Source organism: Pistacia vera, unplaced genomic scaffold (assembly GCF_008641045.1).
Source record: "Pistacia vera cultivar Batoury unplaced genomic scaffold, PisVer_v2 Contig35, whole genome shotgun sequence".
In the NCBI taxonomy this organism is placed as follows: Eukaryota; Viridiplantae; Streptophyta; class Magnoliopsida; order Sapindales; family Anacardiaceae; genus Pistacia; species Pistacia vera.
Window position 1 is genome coordinate 1,020,203 of NW_022196168.1, and position 19,891 is coordinate 1,040,093.

At 32.7% G+C, this 19,891-nt stretch overlaps 1 protein-coding gene and 2 pseudogenes across 1 annotated transcript; 2 read left to right on the forward strand and 1 right to left on the reverse strand.

Moving 5' to 3' along the window:
- Positions 1-1,289: 1,289 nt before the first annotated feature.
- On the reverse strand, positions 1,290-4,121 carry LOC116139287 (annotated as a pseudogene).
- Positions 4,122-8,371: 4,250 nt separating this feature from the next.
- On the forward strand, positions 8,372-10,264 carry LOC116139337 (annotated as a pseudogene).
- Positions 10,265-14,847: 4,583 nt separating this feature from the next.
- Positions 14,848-18,507, forward strand: LOC116139288 (pentatricopeptide repeat-containing protein At4g04790, mitochondrial-like). The gene is made up of 4 exons (XM_031424965.1): positions 14,848-15,136; positions 16,639-17,282; positions 17,415-17,594; positions 18,455-18,507. Exons 1-3 carry the CDS (start codon positions 14,848-14,850, stop codon positions 17,427-17,429), a joined length of 948 nt encoding a protein of 315 aa, XP_031280825.1. The 3' UTR covers positions 17,430-17,594; positions 18,455-18,507.
- The last annotated feature ends 1,384 nt before the right edge of the window (positions 18,508-19,891 follow it).

A 19,891-nucleotide genomic window follows, 5' to 3' on the forward strand; every position in this document is an offset into this window, starting at 1 on the left:
GTATGCATTAGTATAAGTTTAAATACAGGTGGTGAAGTCCCATATTCGAATTCAAGTTAAACTCAAATGGGCCACATTCCTTTATGGGATTAGCACAGGTCATGTCCCATACCAGATTCATGTTGATTAAATTGGATGGCCCAGATGTCACCGAAATTTAATAATAAAAAAATATTTATTTGAATTATTAAGATTTATTGAAAACGTCTTAATTTGTAAAGTTAGCATATAAAATTCAGTATTCTCTACAAGAAATTCATTAAAATTTTAATTATTATATAATAAGAATAATCTTATTTGCAAACAATTTGTTCATTTTAAAATTGAATTATATTTTAAAGATAATATTAAATTAAATTCATATTAGACTTGAGTGCGTGTGCTTGTCCTTGCATATTGATTGGAAATTATTATACATTGTAACCTAAATCAATAATCAATTCAAAAGTTACTATCGATCTAATAACAACGTCCTAATTTTTCAATTTCGTGTCTTGTCTAACAAACCATTTGTATTATATGTTACTAATAAAGATTTTTTAGTAATACTACACTTACAAAGAAATTTTACAAAGATCTCCATAAAAAGTGATATGGCAAAAAATGAATGGAAGAGTGAATTTAATGAGTTTGACTTTTTGTTTTACTCTTCCATTCATTTTTTGCCACCTCACTTTGTATGTAAATCTTTGTAAGATTTCTTTGTAAGTATAGTATTATTGAAGATTTTTTTTTTTTTTTTTTTTTCAGAAATAGATAGTTGTAATAAGCAACAATAAAGACAAGTTAACAAACTTTTCTCACTAACTTTCTCTTGCAAATACGATATAGCAGCTCACAATTGGGCAGACAAAACCCATTGTTAGCTGATAAATTGCGAATTGTCATGTCATGTTTGTGAGAAAAAGTTAATAAGAAGGGTTTGTAAGTATAGTATTACTCAATTAGCAATGCAGTATATAAAAACAAGTTCTTACACACAAATTCTATATTTTATTAAACTAGAAAAGTATCAAAACCTATTACGTTATTTTCTTGACATTTAGTACTCTAATACATTCAGCTTTCATATCGACTTAAATGAAATTCCCATTTGAAATTTGAGAATTACATGCACATTGAAGTTTCAACATTCTTTCAGGTTACATACAAACTGTAATTCTGAAATGAATTCCCAGAGCAATGCACAATAGAAATGGATTTGCATCATGCCCTTATGGCTATTTTGGATGGTAGTTTTCATAAGTTTCATGAATAGATATCTTTGACCTTGCTTAGCACAGATCATCTCACTTTGCTTGGACAAGTTCGAGCAGTAGAGTCTCCATGGCCAGTGAAATTTGTGAAGTTTCAGTAGCTATAAGCAGTTTCTATCTATCGTAAATACCTTAAAGAATGCTATAAGCTAGACTTTGTATGTAATTTGGCAGTCTCAGACTGAAAGGTGATAACCAAGCAAACTTTGAACTCGATCGAAAATGGACTGCAAATAGCATTTACAAAGGAAAACACCAACTCAACCCATTACAAATGTGGAGTTTGAATAATACCATTACTATGAGGAAATAAAAATTCTGATGATGATAAAATGCAGAAGGTTAATATTTCATTGGCAGCCAATAGTAATAGAAACTATAAAAGGCTTAGCAGAAAGAGTAACGTTAAACAGGGAAATAAAACCTAATGGTTGGCTTGACCTGAAAAACAGACATCTAATTAGCTATTGCTGCAGAACATCACAGAAGTACTTCAAATTGAATGATGCTTCGTTGGTTTTCAGCTAAATAGAAAATAGCAAGAGAGAATTCATTAAGTAGATGACACCAAATTAACTAAGGTTTTCATTCATTGAGTAAATAAACACCAAATCATTTATGAAAACAAACAAGCATATAAGAGAAATATCTATGTAAAATTGTAACTTAGCTAAGACGGTTGAACAAGTTGAAATGCAGAGGAGAAAAACAAAGGAGAGCCAAATTATGTATTTTAGCTATCATTACAACATATAAGAATAATATCAAAGGATAAGTCCATGCTAAACTAGCAACTCACCCACCAAAGACAGTTGGACAAGTCAGAAGACGGGGGAATATCACATAGATAGGCAGAGTCATTTTACGACAAGCATCTCCATCTACTATCTAGTATACAATACGAAAACAAGGATGTCAAATAAACATTACATGAGAAAAAAAATTCTGAAAAGACATGGAATGTGGCAAACCTGTGTTGTCTGTATCAAGGATGTTTCAGTTACAATTTTTTCCCCTAGAAGAATTAACTCTACTTGGAGCAAGTGCAAGTCAATAGATTGAATAGGAACTGAAGCTGCTTATATGGTTAGCTCTCCATTGATAGGATCCACCAAAGAACATTGAGTTGACACTTTTCCTGTCACCTTAAAGCCACCTTTTTAACCATACATCTTGTCAGTTCTAGAATCATGTCATTATCATCCGAACCCAATTCTAAAATTTTAGAAGACCATATCAATAAGACATCAAAATGCATTGCAGTTAGAGTTCCATATCATGCAATCTCCAATAAAAGTTGTACAAAACATATATTCCAATTTATGAATAGAAAGGTTACTTCAAAGATTTAAATTAAAATCAAAAGTCACCAGACAGTATGTGTACAGAAGATGGGACCATAAATAGACATGTTTTTAGTTCAAGAAGTAATGGTGTTTCTAAGTATCCTGAGTAATGTAAAAGACAACCATCTTGGGAGAAATTGGTCTCTGAAGAATATCAAATGAAAGCATAACAACAGGAAGAACAAAGCCCATATTGTTCAATTATATAAAACATTTCTCAAAATCTTTTTAAAAAGTAAATATAAGTCCATACCTTTATCAGTTTCAACAATGAATTCTAACGTTGCAGATAACGATTGATGTAGGTATCCCCGAATTACATCTACAGTTATCAAATACTAACATAGGATTCATTAATGGTCAATGTTTGGCAATTAGTAGATTTTATTCTTCTAAACATATAAATATTTATGGAGGGGACTCATTTCAATATACAAAATGTGCATGGGTGGGATTAGACCTAGGCACGGACCGGTACCAGTCGGGGTCGGGTCTGGGCTTGATTGGGACCAATCACTCATGGGCCTGGGACTGGTCCTAGGAGAATGGGAGATGGATTTTATATATACTGGTTTAACTTAAAATAATATTATATTTATCCAATTTAACACAATTAAATTTGAATTTATGAATCCCTTCCTAGACTTAGAGCATTTATGTAAGAAATAATTATAATATTTTGATTTTTGGCACAGTACATGTGATATCTGTATAATTAAAGGGAAGAAGTATAATAGGGTAGCAAATCTTAGAGTCGAAATCATTAATTATCTTAAACAAATATTTAGTGCAACCAAAGCTAACCGAAGAGAGAGAGATAATAGATGTTGTTGTAATTATTGTTATGGAAAAGATAAAACCATCCTTTTTTTTTTTTTTCTTTTTTTATGTGCCAAGCATACATTACATGTATAAGAAACCCTAAACCTTAGTAAAGGTGAAGGCGTGAAACCTAATTCACTAAAATAATTAGTACTAATTGGTTAAAGAAAAAGAAGTGCGAATATAAAGTAATGGGGAAACTTTACCATGATTTGAAGTTGACAAGCAATGAAATTAATTCCATTCTCCCTACACAAAACACTGCTGACAAATAACCCAAATCAGAAAGTCACAAATGCAAACATAGAATCAACAAGAACATAAAACAAAAGTAACTAATTTCTACATATTAACAGCCACATAAACAAAAATTAAATTACAGCATTAAATTATGCATCCGCATACCATAAACCTTTTGCATGCTTATTATCCCAATCAGAAATAGCCACTCCAGCATATTTGGTTCCTACGTCCAAACCAAATAATTGCCCTCAGTTCGCAATACTTTTAAATGTTGCTGTCCTACTTATGAAGATGGCCAATGCCATTGAATGGCATGGGAACATGTACTTTAATTGAGACATCCTCCTCTTTCCAGTTTCCATGTTGCTTTCCAAGGTTTCAGGCATATTCTATTTGCCAGATTTTGCTTCTTGTATAACCCTTTGGTGGGTTACATATTTACATACATTTGCATTGTTGTATTATGTTTCTATAGCTATGATTTTAGTTTTTTGTCTGTGCATGCTTAGTTTATCCACATTTCCAACAAACAATTGTGATTATTTTTCATAGTTTATCGCTATGAAATATGGCACCGTAAGCAATATCTCTAGGTATGCTTAATCAGTTAGAATTTTCAGTTGCAGTTAGTGTGTTTTTTCATAGTGTTTTATATCATTTTAATGACTCTCTCAACATGGTAGATTGATTTTGAAAGTGGGTTTGTTCTTATGCTTTCATATTTTTGCGTTTGTAATTCTTTATTTGTTTTGAAGGTTTTGGACTGTTTTTTTTTTTTTTTTTCGTTATGTAATAAGTAATGTAATTCCTTATTGGCATCCAACAGAAACATGCCTTTTTTCATGTTGTTTTATGCAAGTTTGATGAGTCAGTCAACATGTTAGATTGATTTTGCAAGTGGGTTTGTATTCAATTATTGTTTTGTTGAATGTGTTTGAAGGTTTTTGGACTCTCTTTTTGGTTATATAACGAGGAATGTGTTTTATGCAAGTTTGATGAGTCAGTCAACATGTTAGATTGATTTTGCAAGTGGGTTTGTATTCAATTATTGTTTTGTTGAATATGTTTGAAGGTTTTTGGACTCTCTTTTTGGTTATATAACGAGGAATGTGATTGTATGTGTTGAATATGTTTATATGTAAGATATTGTAATGCTTCAGTGGCATTCAAATTATTGTAACTTGGTTTTATTGCTTCATCAATCAAATTTTAGCGGGCTTTTGTTGAGATTTTTCATGTTGTTTTACGTGAGTCCAATGAGTCACTCAACCTAAGAAATCTAAATGGTTAACTACTGTCTTTATTTATTTTAGACTTAGAATTGGAGTTCATCTATGTAATGAGTGATTTACCGAATTTTTTATCTTAGATGAGGTGCGTGTCTGCTTCGACGTTGTTCCATAATATCAACAACGCAAACATTGCAAAACGAGGGTGACTCATGGCGTTGGATGTAGGCACCAAATACGTTGGAGTGGCTATTTCTGATATGAATAATAAGCGTGCAAGCTGTATCGGATATGAGCGTACATAATTTAGTGTTGTAATTTAATTATTTTTTTATGTGGGTCTTAATATGTACAAATTAGTTACATTTGTTTTATGTTCTTGTTGATTCTATGTTTGTGTTTGTGACTTTATGAATTGGGCTATTTGTCAAGGTTGCAGTGTTTTGTATAGGAAGCATGGAATTAATCGCATTGCTTGTCAACTTCAACACTTGGTAAAGTTTCCCTATTACTTTATATTCTTACTTCTTTTTCTTTAACCAATTAGTACTAATTAGTTTACTGTGATATTTAGTGAATACCATTGATTGAGTTTGGTCTCAAATTTGTTGAATAATAACTTTGAAATCGAATTTGTAGGGGTTGTGATTAGGGGTGGGCAAGTCCGGGTACTCGCCCTTTTTTGAAGGAACCGGAACTGGCTAGTTCCTTTGATTTAGAACCGAAATCGAAGATTTTGATTCCTAAAAACTTGGAACCGAAACCTGTGTCACAAGTTCCGATTCCGAGTACCTAGGAAACTATCAATTACCCCCCAAATTTAAAAAAAAAATGATAAATAAACACTTATAAAATTATAATTACACTCCTATCAATTTTCTGAAATGACAAATATATTATATTCTTACCAATTAGATCATTCATGCAATCAATTTGCTTTTACTACTAGCTAGCATATATATTATTCTTAATAAATGATTTGTTGTAATCAAACATTCATATAACTTACACATATTTGTTTTTATCAATTTATTTAATGATACTTGATATTTAAAAAGAAAATACATATGAAACTTTTATTCCAAGTTCTAGCAAATAAGGAAAAGAAAACATAGCATTTATGACAACCCAACTACAAACTTAGTCAAAAAGCAAATTCAAGTAGGCTAAGGCTACTGCAAGCTTAAGCTAATTCTCACGCATGATCTGGAGCTTAGTGAGCAATTTGCTTATAGCTAATAAGTTCTACTTTTACACTGTAAACAATCAAGTAGATAATATATAAAAAAAATGCCATCATTATTTCCTCCAATGTACATTAATATCAAATTGTTGTAAAAAAATTGTTGTGAGATAACACTTCTAACAAACCAAAAGGTAACCCAAATCCTAAATTTTCTTATATATTTATAGGACATGGAAAATATCAAAAAAAACCCCTAAAATTTAATGTTATCCTAATTTATAGGACAAGAATGATTATGACTGTAACACTCCTATTTTGTACTAACCAAACTTAGTAACAGTCAATAACCTGATGTTATAAGATATACAAATTTATAATAAAACTTCAATAATTTTATTATAAATTTGTCGACCACTATGATCCACATCCATTAATCTAAATCCTAATAAAGATTTATTTAATTTACATTCGTTATCAAAATAATGACTAGTCACACAAATATAATCTTGTTTAGCTCTACCACTCCAAATATCGGCAGTTAGAGCCACACTAATATGACAACTATGTATTTTATTTTTTAATTCTAATTTCATTTTCCCAAACAATTTTATTAAATCATTTCTAGTTGCAGTTTTAGAATAACTTTTAAATCTTGGAAAAAATGAATTTTTAATAAATCTTTCAAAATATTTATCTTCAGCCTTATTAATAGGTTAATCAGTTACAGCAATATATAAAGCTAATTGTTCCCTATATACATCAGAATTATAACGCCAAGTAGTACCCATATTAGTTATTTGAGTTTGATTGGTTTCTCTATTTCCATGTTGAGCAATATGTTTATTAGCATGCATTTTTAAAGTACTAGTACCATTACCTGAATCAGCTTTATAAATATTTCCACAATATTTTCATCTTGTTTTCTTGACTTGAACTCCATTTTTTGTCTAGTAAAACTTGTTGAAATGCATCCAAAAGTCTAATGTGTGTCTGTCTTCGATTTCGACAATTGTTGATGAACCTGCTTCAGCTTGAGATGAAGTTGGATGAGGACAACTTCTAGAACCGCCGGGAGTTATAGGTGTAGTAGCATGGGAGGAATCAGGGGCATATTTTGAGGTGTATCGGATTCTAAGATTGGGAAAGCGGGACTATTTGAATCTCCTCCTACATTTATGTTAGTAAATTCAGCGGGACTAGGACTAGGATAGTAGTTTCCTTCATCATTGAAATTGATGGGAGATAAATATCTATCCATTATAGTTGAAAAAAAAAAAATTGATGTAGAAGAAATAAAAAATTAAAGAAGGAGAATTGGAATATGAAAAACTGGAAATATAAATTGAAAATTACAAAAACTAATAAAAATTAAAATAAGAGCAAATTGATAACAAAGAGATTAAGAGACTAATTGAGAGATTTCAATAGAGATTAGAGATTAGAGAAAATGAGAGAATTTGAGTTGTGAGAAAATGTGAGAGTTTAGGGCCAATTTTTAGAAAAAAAATGGGAAAAGAAAATGACGAAAAAGACCCCTCCAACTGCTATAAAACGGTTATATTTCAAGGGTAAAAGGGGAATTTGAAAAAAAATTAATTTTGTTTTTTTTTTAATTTTTTTCGGCCAACCCGTGGGTCAACCCGACAGGTTGGCGGGCCTTTCTCCAAAAAGGACAAAATAGCAACCCGCACGTCGCCGGGTTGCCATATATCAACTCAACCCGCCCGTGGGTTGCATGCAGGTTGGGTTCAACCCGGCCCGCCTTATTGGCGGTATGGGTTGCTAGGTTGAACCCTCTTTAATGCTGGTCAGGTTAGGGTTGACTCGTCTAACCCAGCCCATTTGGTCCACCTTTACCCTCATCCACTAAGTACATGATTAGTAGGTGATTTATTAATCCTTGGGCTCTATCTCCTTACGTGCCGGTTTTAAAGAATGAGTTTGACCCAACGGATTCGTTACAATTGGGTAAGAGAAAAAATGGTTGGTTTCTCATAATGAAGTTGTCTACAACCATAAAATGGTATAAAATGAGAGATGAGGAAATAAGGGAGGTACAATGATATTCACCATAAATAGGTTGGAGTTGAAAATTAAAGGTTATAATAGTGGTAAATTTATAATTTTGACATTTATTTAATAAATAAATACGAATTCAAGAGTTATGTTAATTTTGACCGTTGGATTTCGTGGTCATTGGTTAGAGGAAGTTGAGTAATGATTTTGCCAACTTTGACAATGTCTCATACCTTAGGAGGTTTCTCTGCAATTTATTAAAACCGTTCTTTTTAAATGTTTGGCTGCCAAACTCGAAACTCACAGAAAGCTTCTAAAATCTAACGAAGGAACCAATAGATAGAAGTGAACAGAGTGACCGTCGTGGATTCTTCGAAATTCCGCCGTTACCTTCGCCGGAAAAGTGTGTGTCTCTCAATACGAATCCCGACTCCTCTTTCATGTGAATTTATATTGACTTTTCGAGAATTTTCTTTTTCGGCTTATTTGCGTCTCTCAATTGCGTAACCCGCCGCTGTTTTGAAATGTCTTGATATCAATCTTGTTGTTTACTTTGATTGAATTCATAATGACGCGTTGGTTTGGTGAGTGGTAATAATAACTGGGATTTTTATTCAATATAATTTAGAGGATAGGAACTTGATTTAGATATGGTATGATTCTAATTGTTCATGGTGTCATGATTGTGAATGTGTTTTCAGCAGCAAAATTTTAATGGGGTTTTGTTGTTATGGTCTGAGCTACTATAAGCTGACTATAATTTCTAGTTTCACATAAGTTTTTTTGGCTTCTGAAGTGAGGTATTCATCATTGCTGGTTCTACTATTTTGGGATTTTGACTGGCTTTTATTCGTTTGAGGATAGTTGTTGAAACTATTAAGCAGATCTTATGATATAAACAGAAATCAAGTGAGTTTTCTCATCAAGTTGTCAATGTTCATAGTTGCCGAAGCACTTGGATAATTATAGTTGCCATCATAACTAATTAAAGAAGTTTAAGAAGAAAGAAATGTTAAAGTTGTGTGTTTGTATGGTGCAGTTTTCTCATCGAGTTAATACTATGATTATAGACCAAATTGTTGCCATGTGTGGACATGTTTATTTGATTTTGTAGTGGATGTTGCAGTAGTAAGACATTTGTCTGGCATTTATGTTGTTTCTTCTGGATCTGATAGGTTGTGGAATAGGCCTGTGTGAATCAGGGGTTGTGTTGTGAAAGATGTATCTTTGAATGTTGACAATTTGAAATGGAGCAGATTACGGTTGTTATAGGGCATTGGAATTATAATGGACAGAAATAGCTCTCCTCCAACTCATCCCAGATGGAGAAAAGTGGCATATGGAGGAATGCAACCTGGTTTTGATGACAAAACCACACGGATGAATTTTTTCTTGAACATATGGTTATGAATGCCAATATAGTTAAACAGGACGTGATAAAGGTGATGCAAGTCTCGGTTTCCATCTCACAATATCTATGCATTGTTGCTCTCGTTGTGTTGGTTTGGACCTATACACAACTCTTGATGAAAATTTCCTTTTGCTTCTTGATGTAAGTCTCCTTGTGTCAGGTTTCTTGATTCTCCTTTTAACTGAAGAAATGCTTCTCTTAACCTGCTGTTCCATTATATTCTCAATATCTCTTTTTTTATGACCGGTCTTTATGTTTTGGCTCCTATCTACCAAACACTCACGAGGTCTATAAGCTCAGACTCAATCTGGGCTGTGACCATCTCACTTCTCATACTCCATCTCTTCCTGCATGACTATTCAGGGTCTACTATAAAAGCTCCGGGGGCTCTACAGATTCCAACTTTAACCAGTTGCATCTCTTTAAATGCTTCTGTCGTGGCATCTGTCTCCATTGCATCCCCCCTTCCATCAAGGCTACATGTCTTTGCTATCATGCTATTCTCCTTGCCAGTCTTCCTTTTTGCCTCACTAGTCACATACTGTGTAAAGAATACTCCTTCCGTCTTGTTCTTAGGCTTGTTGGCTTTTGTGAATGTGGTATGCCCTTGTTGGCTTATCCAGATTCAAGAATACAAATTTGAGATTAATGGTCCTTGGGATGAGGCTAACCTGTGTTTTGATATCACGAATTTTTTGTGACCGAGGTGTCCGGACCAGTTTGTGCACCACTCGACTAGTCTCAAAGTTTGAATTCAAGAAGTCAATGAAAGTTACACTTTTTTTACTGCTAGGCCATCCGCTTGAGTTTATCTTAAAAATTATTAAAGGCATTATTTTGTAGATGATTAGCTATTTAAGTTATCTTATTCTAACAATAATATAAATTAAACTGAATCGAACTTGACATAAAACTTTTCATATGCAAGTCAATATTTAATATTTATCCACGGACTGATATATAAGGTGTAGAGGCATAAAAATTGAACAAAAAGTGAATAAAAAATAATTTCTGCACTAAATCTATTAAAAATAAGTAACACTTCTCAAATGGTTGTTAGAATTGATTACAGAGCATTTCAAAACAATAAATACACTAAACACGAGTGCAGTTGTGTTAGAGTTGATTAAATAGTTAATTTGGATATTACAAAAAATATAATTAAAATTAATATAGTTAAAATAGGGTTTATGTTTCTAAAATATTAAACACCCATCAAGTATTATTAATTTTAAAAAACTGTTTTTAGAAATTAATTTTTGAAAAAGTAGGAAACTAACAAGTAAATAAATACACTAAATCTATTAAAAAAATAATTTCTGTACTAAATCTATTAAAAAATAAATAACACTTCTAAAATGGTGGTTAGAATTGATTACAGAGCATTTCAAAACAATAAATACACTAAACACGAGTGAAATTGTGTTAGAGTTGATTAAAGAGCTAATTTGGATATTACAAAAAATATAATTAAAATTAATATAGTTAAAATAGGGTTTATGTTTCTAAATATTAAACACCCATTAAGTATTATTAATTTAAAAAAAATGTTTTTAGAAATTAATTAAAAGTAGGAAACTAACAAGTAAAGCCCTCCATAATGTTTGATATGGTTCATTATCGACTTACATTAATGCACTTGGGGATCCCGCTCGTTGGTGAGCAGGCAGTGGTGAGGGGCGTGACAATAAGCTCAATTAGTGATTAGGTTTAAAATTAATTTGTAAATATTTGGGTCTGGGCTGGTTAGCCCAAATAGGGTTAGGTTTACGGGTGTGCAAAATCGTTTAATCGAATCGGTTTTGCCTTTTTTTCGAACCAAACCGACTTTTCAGTTCACACAAAAAATTGAACCAAAACCGAACCAAAAATGTAATGTTTAATAAACACCCAAGAAGCATATATGTTAAATTCAATTCTCATAGGACCATGCATGAATAGATAAAACAAAAGCTCTAGCTTTGTTCCCCCACTTCAATTATTGAGAAAGAATCAATCAGAACATGCCATGTTAAATTTAGAATTCTTGCATCCAGTATAATGAAAACCATGTATTTTATCAAATGAGTTTAGCAACACATAACTGACGACAATAGTCAATGAGAAAGCCAATGAAATCATCAACTAATGACTTTGACAAACCACCAACCAAATAACAGTCAGGAAATTCTTAGCTGGTAACAAGCAAATTCTATAGGTTATTCGACTCTTAACGTAATAAAAACATAATACTGTTTTGTTTACAACTGAATTATACAACCAGACAAAAATTACACAAAATTCATGTAAAATGACTACTTTATCATTTGTTTTTTGCTTGATTGTATGACTCAGTTGTAAGTATAACATTGCTCACAAAAACATATATCTCATTCCTCCTACCCCCAACTAAAAAAGATAAAAGAAATTGCTCCAACAAAGTAAATTTTTAACTTAGCTTCAAAGCAAGACGAGGCATTAGCAACCACAAAAACAACTCCCAGAATATTAACGTTAAATATGAAGACTGAATATATAAAAAAAAAAAAAAAATTGTTCTGTATTTACTTAACAAGGGCATCCAAGATATATTGACAAAATTCCTAAAATTATACACTCACTGATCCACTTTTTGAGCAAAATGTCTAGAACAGGATAAAAGTACAAAAACTTATAAATATACATCCTCTCATTTATCCTAACAATTAATATACTTGATTTTTAAAATAAATATTTGCATGGTATAAATTTATTAGTTAACTGTATAAATAACAGGGTACTGAATAGAGTCTTTCTACTCCCAGATGCCATTGCCAGGCATTTAACATTTGGGTCATGAAACAGCCAAGCCCAGCCAGAGACAAAAGGTTGCACTCAACTCAAAGATTCCTTTCTTAATAAATTTTCTTCTTCACAAATATTACACAGTAAAAAGAACAAGGAAAGAAAACGTAGGAAGTCCTTCAAGCAAGGGCAATACAACTGTGACAACACAAGACATTACAATAAATACTTGGAACCTATACAATATAACATCCTATGCAAAGGGCAAACAGCACACTAGGGTAAAAATTGCAACAACCCTGAGTTATCATATAAAATTTAACTTATAACCCCAGAAAGTTAGCCTATTACATAACAAATCTATGGAGACAAAAAAAGAGTGGCAGAGCTACTTTTCATCATACAGAATGAAAAGCAAGGTTACAATTATAACGTGCATAATGCCTTCCACCTCGAATTTTATTTCCAAGAAATGCAGAATCAGAGGCATAAGTTGAAACATCTTTATATGACTGCATCCCCATCTATTCCAGTCCGGCATTGGATATACACCTAAGAACAGATCCAAGAAAGGTGGAAGTCTAAAAATACTATAAAGCTCAAAGCTTTTTAGGCCTCACAAAAACCCATTTACAAAGTCTAATGAGTTTAGAGAATTGTCCTGCTGCAAAGACAAGGTGGTCATCTGACAGACCAATGTGTGTCAACAAATTAAACATTGCATTGTGTGCTAACAATGCTGAGCAGTCAGGAAGTCCACATTTTCAGATCAGTTTCATGAAACAGTAAAAAATAGGTTAGAAAAAAAAAAAAAAAAAAAAGATTATATACCTATATTGATAAAGGAATTTTCTTTAAAAATTAAAAATAAGAATATCATTTATGTTTTGTATTCTAAGTTATGTGATATTTACATGACAATGTTTATATCAATTGCCCCATAAATAATATATCTCAGCGACACATTTTAAAAGGTTAGTATGGATTTCATTACTCACAAATTATTACAAATACATATGCACAAGTTAAGTACAAGTACACAGGGAATTAAAAAAAATCAGCCAACAAAGAACATCAAACCAAAATAAAAGATGTATGACGTCCTAAAAGTTGTGCAATAACTGAATGTTTCCTACTGTGGTTCCATAAACTTTTTGTTTCTAGCTCCGAAACAAAAACTGCCAAAGAGCGGATGCAACAACCGGCAAAACAAAATCAAAACAAGGAACAATAATTGTTAAGATGATCCACCATCTATAGTCCTTATTGAAATTCAAACACCCAGAAGAAAGAAAAAATAAGCTTCCGATAATAAGAAATAAGAAAAGCAAAATATTATCAAGGCAAAAAACCAATCCAGAAGCAAACAAACAACATTAACAGATCGGTTGGCAAAGGAATGCAGGAAAGATTACTCACGGTTTTGGTCGGATCTGTGACGCAGGCAGAAGTAGACTATGGCAATGGAGCTGTGTGTTGTTTACCCAAAACTCGAGCCCTAGAGTTCCTGAGCGATGTTGACCTCGCACTTGGCGGAGCAGGCGTTGATCTCTTCGACGCGGTGCGAGGCGGGGTCGGAGAACGGTGCCGAAGCAGACGGCGAGGGAGAAGAAGAGGAAGGTCGGAGAACGGCGTCGAAGCAGACGACGAGAGAGAAGAAGAAGAGGGTTGAATTCAGTATTTAGGTTAAGGAAAGGAGAGGATCGAACAAGAAAAAGGTTTCTGGAGTCGATGGAGAGCGATGGGAGAAAAGAAATAGCCTGACTCGTTTTCTGTTTTTCCAATCCAATTCGATTGAAAACGCTTTTCTTCTTCTTTCACCTCCCTTCTTCAAAACCAAATCTCTCAGTTCTTCTCTCCCATCGCTCTCGCTCCACTCCAAATACCTCCTCTCCCGCTCCTCCGCCACCTCCGCGAAAGTTTCCGAATTCGTCAAGCTCTTCGCCATTGACCTCAACGGCCAGAAATGCAAGAACATTTTCGATTCGATCTGAAATTCTAATCTCTGTTGATTTTAGAGAGTTTTTGAAATTTTGGGTTTTTAATATATATAAATATATATTTTTTATTTTTTATTTTTTTGAATGAAGCAACCTCTTGCCGGCAACAGCTCGTCGAACCCCTGTAATTTGGATTTTACGAATATTTTTTAACAAGAAGCTACCGAACAAGAACCGTAGTTCAGGTCTTTGGACCTACTGGCTCCCCTTGGCCGCCGCGTTTCCGTCGAAACCCTTGCCGGAAAAAGAGTCGCTATGTTAACCTTTTTTGGAAAACCGGTTAATCGGATCGGTTCGGTTCTAAGGTTTTTTTTTTGGTAACCCTATTTAGGTTTACTATTTATATCCATATATTAAGAGAAAGGAGAGGGAATGAATCGCCGTCCCAATATTGTATTGCTGCGTATTTTTGAATATCAAATCTTCTCTATCTTGAGTGCAGGACCTAATTCTTATATTAATAACGAATCAGGGTAAACCCTTTTCTACTTTTTCATTGTGTGTTTTAGCGTTATTTTTCATCACAAAAACCCCTTCCCTTCGTCCAAAAAAAACCTAAGCTTGATCAAAATAAAATGCTGCGTTATCTTTCGTTAGTTTCCGGCCTAAAAACCCCTTCCCTTTGTCCAAAAAAATCTAATCGCAACTCCAAAGCGAAAAATTTGAGCTCGCTCCTTAGTTCAGCCGACAAATCCACCACCAAATTTAGAACTACGCCTTCTTCTCTAACAAAATCTACAGCTAAGCCCTTTTCTCTAACTTCACCGGCCGCCACCACCACCAAGGACCGCCTCTTGAAGCCATTCGTCTCCTCTGTTGATTCTCAAGCTGCATTGCTCGACTCTCCAAAACTCTCAAGCTCTGGTATTTTTTATATTTATTTTAATCAGATTTTTTTTCTTACTGAACCAAAATTAACAGAGGTAATTTTTAGTTGATTTTAGCATGTTTGAGGTTATTTTTCTTTTTTTTTTCTGGGTATAAGTTTAATTGTTTGGTTGCTGAGACAATTGAAGAATAGGGATGGGAGGCAACTTAAATTTAATTTTTTCTTTTTATTTCTTGGTGGTTGGGAACTCAGCAAAGGCTTTGGCAATTTTTTTATAATGATTTTTTTTTTTTCCAGTAAGCCAAACTTTGAATCAGTAAGAGCATCACGAATGCTACTCTTTATTTTGAAGAGTATCTTTCATATAAATAAAGAGTATTTTCATTAATTTTTTAATATAAAGAATACAATTTTTATTTAAATCCATTAGACTCTTTAAATTTAATGAAAATGCTCTTTATTTTTAAGAAAAAGACTTAATGGAAGAGAGAATTAATAAATAAAATACATAAGAACTTATAGTTTATTAATTAAAATTAAGATAGAGAGTAAAATTTGACTCTCTAAATGTGGAGAGTCAAACTCGCTCTCTAATTTATATTTTAAAGATAAAAAGTCTGTTAGACTCTTGTTTTAATGGATAGACTCTTTATAATAAAAAGTTTGGGCCATATAAGAGCATCTCCAATGGTGCTCTTTATTTTGAACAACATCTTTCATATAAATAAAGAGCATCTTCATTCATTTTTAAATATAAAGAACACAATTTTTATTTAAATCTAATACTCTTTAAATTTAATGAAGATGCTTTTTATTTAAAAAAAAAAAAAGACTTAATGAGAGAGGGAATTATTAAATAAAATGTATAGGAACTTGTAGTTTATTAATTAAAATTAGGATAGAGAGTGAAATTTGACTTTCTAAAATGTAGAGAATCAAACTCACTCTTTAATTTATATTTTAAAGATAAATAATATATTGGACTCTTGTTTTTATGGATAAACTCTTTATAATAAAGAGTTTGTGTTATATAAAGAATCCTTTGGAGATGCTACATGTTTAAGTTATTTCTTTCGTTGCTTAGAATTTTGAGAGATGAACCGGATGGCAAATAGAATTGTGGTTTAATGGTTATATTGTTTTGGTTTCTAAGTGGTTAAGCACTCAACTAAGTTTTTTTTTTTTTTTTTTTTTTTTTCAGTGAACTCATTTTCACAATTTTTGCTTGCCATTAGAGTGTACTTAGAAGTAATTAGAGATGGTATCATTTGATTATGATCCACCAAGAGGAGATATTTTTCATATTGCGTTGTTTGTTCGTGTTATTTATGGTGTAATGAATTAGTTGATGCATTTTTTTCTTCCATTTATTTGATTATTGAAAATTTTGGAGTTAAAGAAATGAATTGTTTTGATGTTACAAAATTAACTGAACTCAGAAGTAATTGTGTTAACTCCTTTTTCTTAATTGAATGTGGAGCTTGTTAGCTGTTATTCAAATGTTCTAATTGGTTTCATTTATTCTCTTATTTTGCAGTTGATGCTACGCTTAGTTTGCCCAAGTCAGGAGGGACTAATAATGCTAATGCTTTAGAAACGGTATTAGGGATACCATGGTTTTCTACCGTGTCTAACAACAACATTTCGCAACTTCGAAAAGAAGTCTTGCCTGAGAGGAGACAAAAATGGATTTTCAAAAATACAGAGACTCATCGTTCTGAAAAGTTAGTGAACCTGTGTGCAAATAAACTGGGGACTGATGCTACTCTTAATGAATTTGGTAGATTGGGGCGAGAAACTGGTGTGAAAGAGTACAATTCGTTAATAAGGATCTGCTTTGAGCGGGCTAAGGATTGTGATCATGAAGATGTTGCACTAGAAGAACAAATTTGCAAGGCTTTCCAACTTTTAAATTTTATGAAGGAGCAGGGTTTTCAGCTAGAGGAGGAAACTTATGGTCCACTTCTCATGTATTTAATTGACAAGGGTGTGATAGAAGAGTTTCATTTTTTCCGTAAGGCTATTGAAAGTGGAAATTCTCGTTCGGATCCAAGACTAGGTTACTATCAGATGTTGCTGTGGATCAGAGTCAATGATGAAGAGAAGATTCAGGAACTCTGTAACTGCACTTCAATTGATTATGAGAGAGACTATTTCAACTTGATAGGCACGTGGTTCAATGTAATCTTGACTCTATACCTGTTTCCTGTCAATGAGATTTATTATTTGATTAGTGTTTTGGTTTACCCTTTTGTTTTAATAATTGCCTACTTTGCATTACTGGGCTTACAAGATTCAACCCTTGCATTGCAGAGAATTACTTGTTAGCACTTTTTGAAAGCAAACGGAATAGTGAATTTTTGCAACTTTTGGAGACTGTGGACATAACAAAGGTTTCCTAACTGGACCATGTGATGAGTATTTTTAAATTCTTGGGGAGGCCAGGGTTGGAGTCCTTTGCGGAGAAGTATCTTTTGGCATTAAAAATATCTGGTATGTACATGGTTTTTTCATTTTCCTTGATATGGAAACTTCTTATTAAGCATTTACTAAAGTCTTATTTACACAACCTCTGGATATGTTTGGGGAATTCATATCTGAGTGCAATACAATTTTGTTGCTAGTGTAAGTGACAAAGTTTTAGGGCAAAAACTAAGTGCAGTTGCAAAATAGTAGCGGAATAAGAATCAAGGAGCCTTAAATAAGTTGCTAAGTTAGTATGAATCTAGGCATTGAATCCTGGGCTCTTTTTTACACATTAATGTATTGAATCGGAGAGAGGCATGCCTTGGGTCTTCCAATTTGGGGCAAGTCATTGGTGTTAATTTTTTTATGGGGCTATTGTCCATGCCAAAATCTTTACTTTGCTAGGGACTCTTGCTTTCCAAATCAGAATTGAGGAATATAAAATAGGGATACTAGATTATCTACTAGTTTTACAATACGATCGGTAGAGAACAAGCCATACTTTTCATCATCTATTCATATGGAAATACTAGTGACAATCTTGATTTCTTAAGGAAAGAAGTTATTTGTTTATTAGTTTGCTGTACTTTTTCAAACATTATTCATACTTAATATCTCGATCTTTTAAATTTGTTTCATAACTGTATGTATTCTTTTAATATTATGCAGTTATGTAAAGCTTTAATGATATTTTGGATGATTGACTTTGGGTAGTTCATTATGCAATTAATTGTGCTAATGCACCTATGTTGTATCTTTCATATGTATCCTAAACAATTAAGTTCACTTACCTTGTCGGTGGAATCTGTAATAGAGAATGTGTAGGGTCAGATGGAAGACTAGGAACTTGTTATTAATAAAGCTATCTATGCTTGGCAAAATTGCAGATTATGGAGTAGAGAATGTCTCAAATGTCATCTTTAGCTACACCTCTGGCATTCTAAATTTAAAGGTGAGCTACTTCTTATGAATCCTCCTGGTAATTTTCAAGGGACCATGATCCTATGAGACACCCTTAAGTTCACATGCAGTTTGCTATTTCATTTTAAAAACTTCATTCTACTTTTACTTCATATAAAACTTAGGAAACTCATGAGTTGATAGTTTTCTAGAGGGAAGTTAAAGTAAAACCCTTTGGTGTGCTAAATCAAGTAAACCATAAGTTCTCAAAAGAAATCATATAGCCATGTTTAATTATGGCTTAACTGGTTGGAGTTTTATTTTTCGCATCTTATCTTATTAAGAAATTGTAATTTGTTTCAATTGTGATAGATTCTTTTGAGGAATATATTTTGGTGTGACAGACAAGCCGTAGTGGAGTTTTTTCATTGAAATCTTTCTCTCTTTTTGTGGTTTGTGGATGGTTTCTGTTTCTAAATGCTACATTTGGACCTTTTTCCTGTTGAAATGGCTTGTTTTTTAAGGTAACATTTTGGAAAATGATAATGTTTCTAGACTCTGCCTTACCAGTTCAATTTGCACCATTCCTAAGGAGCAAACACTGTAAGAATCTAATTTTTGTCGACTTTGAAGAGCTTGTACTAGTTCACCATCTTTAGGCAATACTATTTTTGTTTGTAACCTCTTTTATTTTTTTATTTTTTATTTTTTTTGGCTCTCAATCTTATTTATGTTAAAGTTTGGGAAGGTTACTTTACCTGGGACATTTTTGAGGAAGCTAAAGTTTTTTTTTTCGAAGTTGAGAGAGTATCATTTAAACTGATTTTCTCTTATTAAGTATCCATACAATTAGTCAAGTTTTCAGGGTCTCTATTTGTTTATCTATCAGTCATCCATGCAGATCAATACCTGCCCCTCAGTTTTTAGCGGTCATCAATTTGGAAATTGTATTTTCGCATACAAGCTGGGTACTTAGGAGTTACATTGCAAATTTTTATTGTAGCATATTCTTTGCATCTTGTCTGCAATCAATATCTTATTTTATGTTGTATGAGTTATGAATTTTTTGGCATCTAAAAGGCTTTAGTTATATATTAACCTTTTTTTTCTAGTTATGTGACTTTTTTATTGCTTCTATGCATGAGCGGTATTGCCTTAAAAACTGATCAACTTACATGTGTTTTTCATTTTTGTTTTCTTTACATATATTGTTGTAAATTGAAGGTTGAGGATATTATTTCAAAGTTTAGAGACTTGCATGCCAAGCTGGAGATCAAACCTTCTTCTGCCTCCTATGAGAAGCTCATTGCTTATACTTGTGATTTATACAGGGTATGAATCCAATTTCTTTGTAGAAGGAGAAACTGAATAATCAAATGAAAGAGGAAAAGAAAGATGAAAAATTTGAACATAGTTTTTTAGGA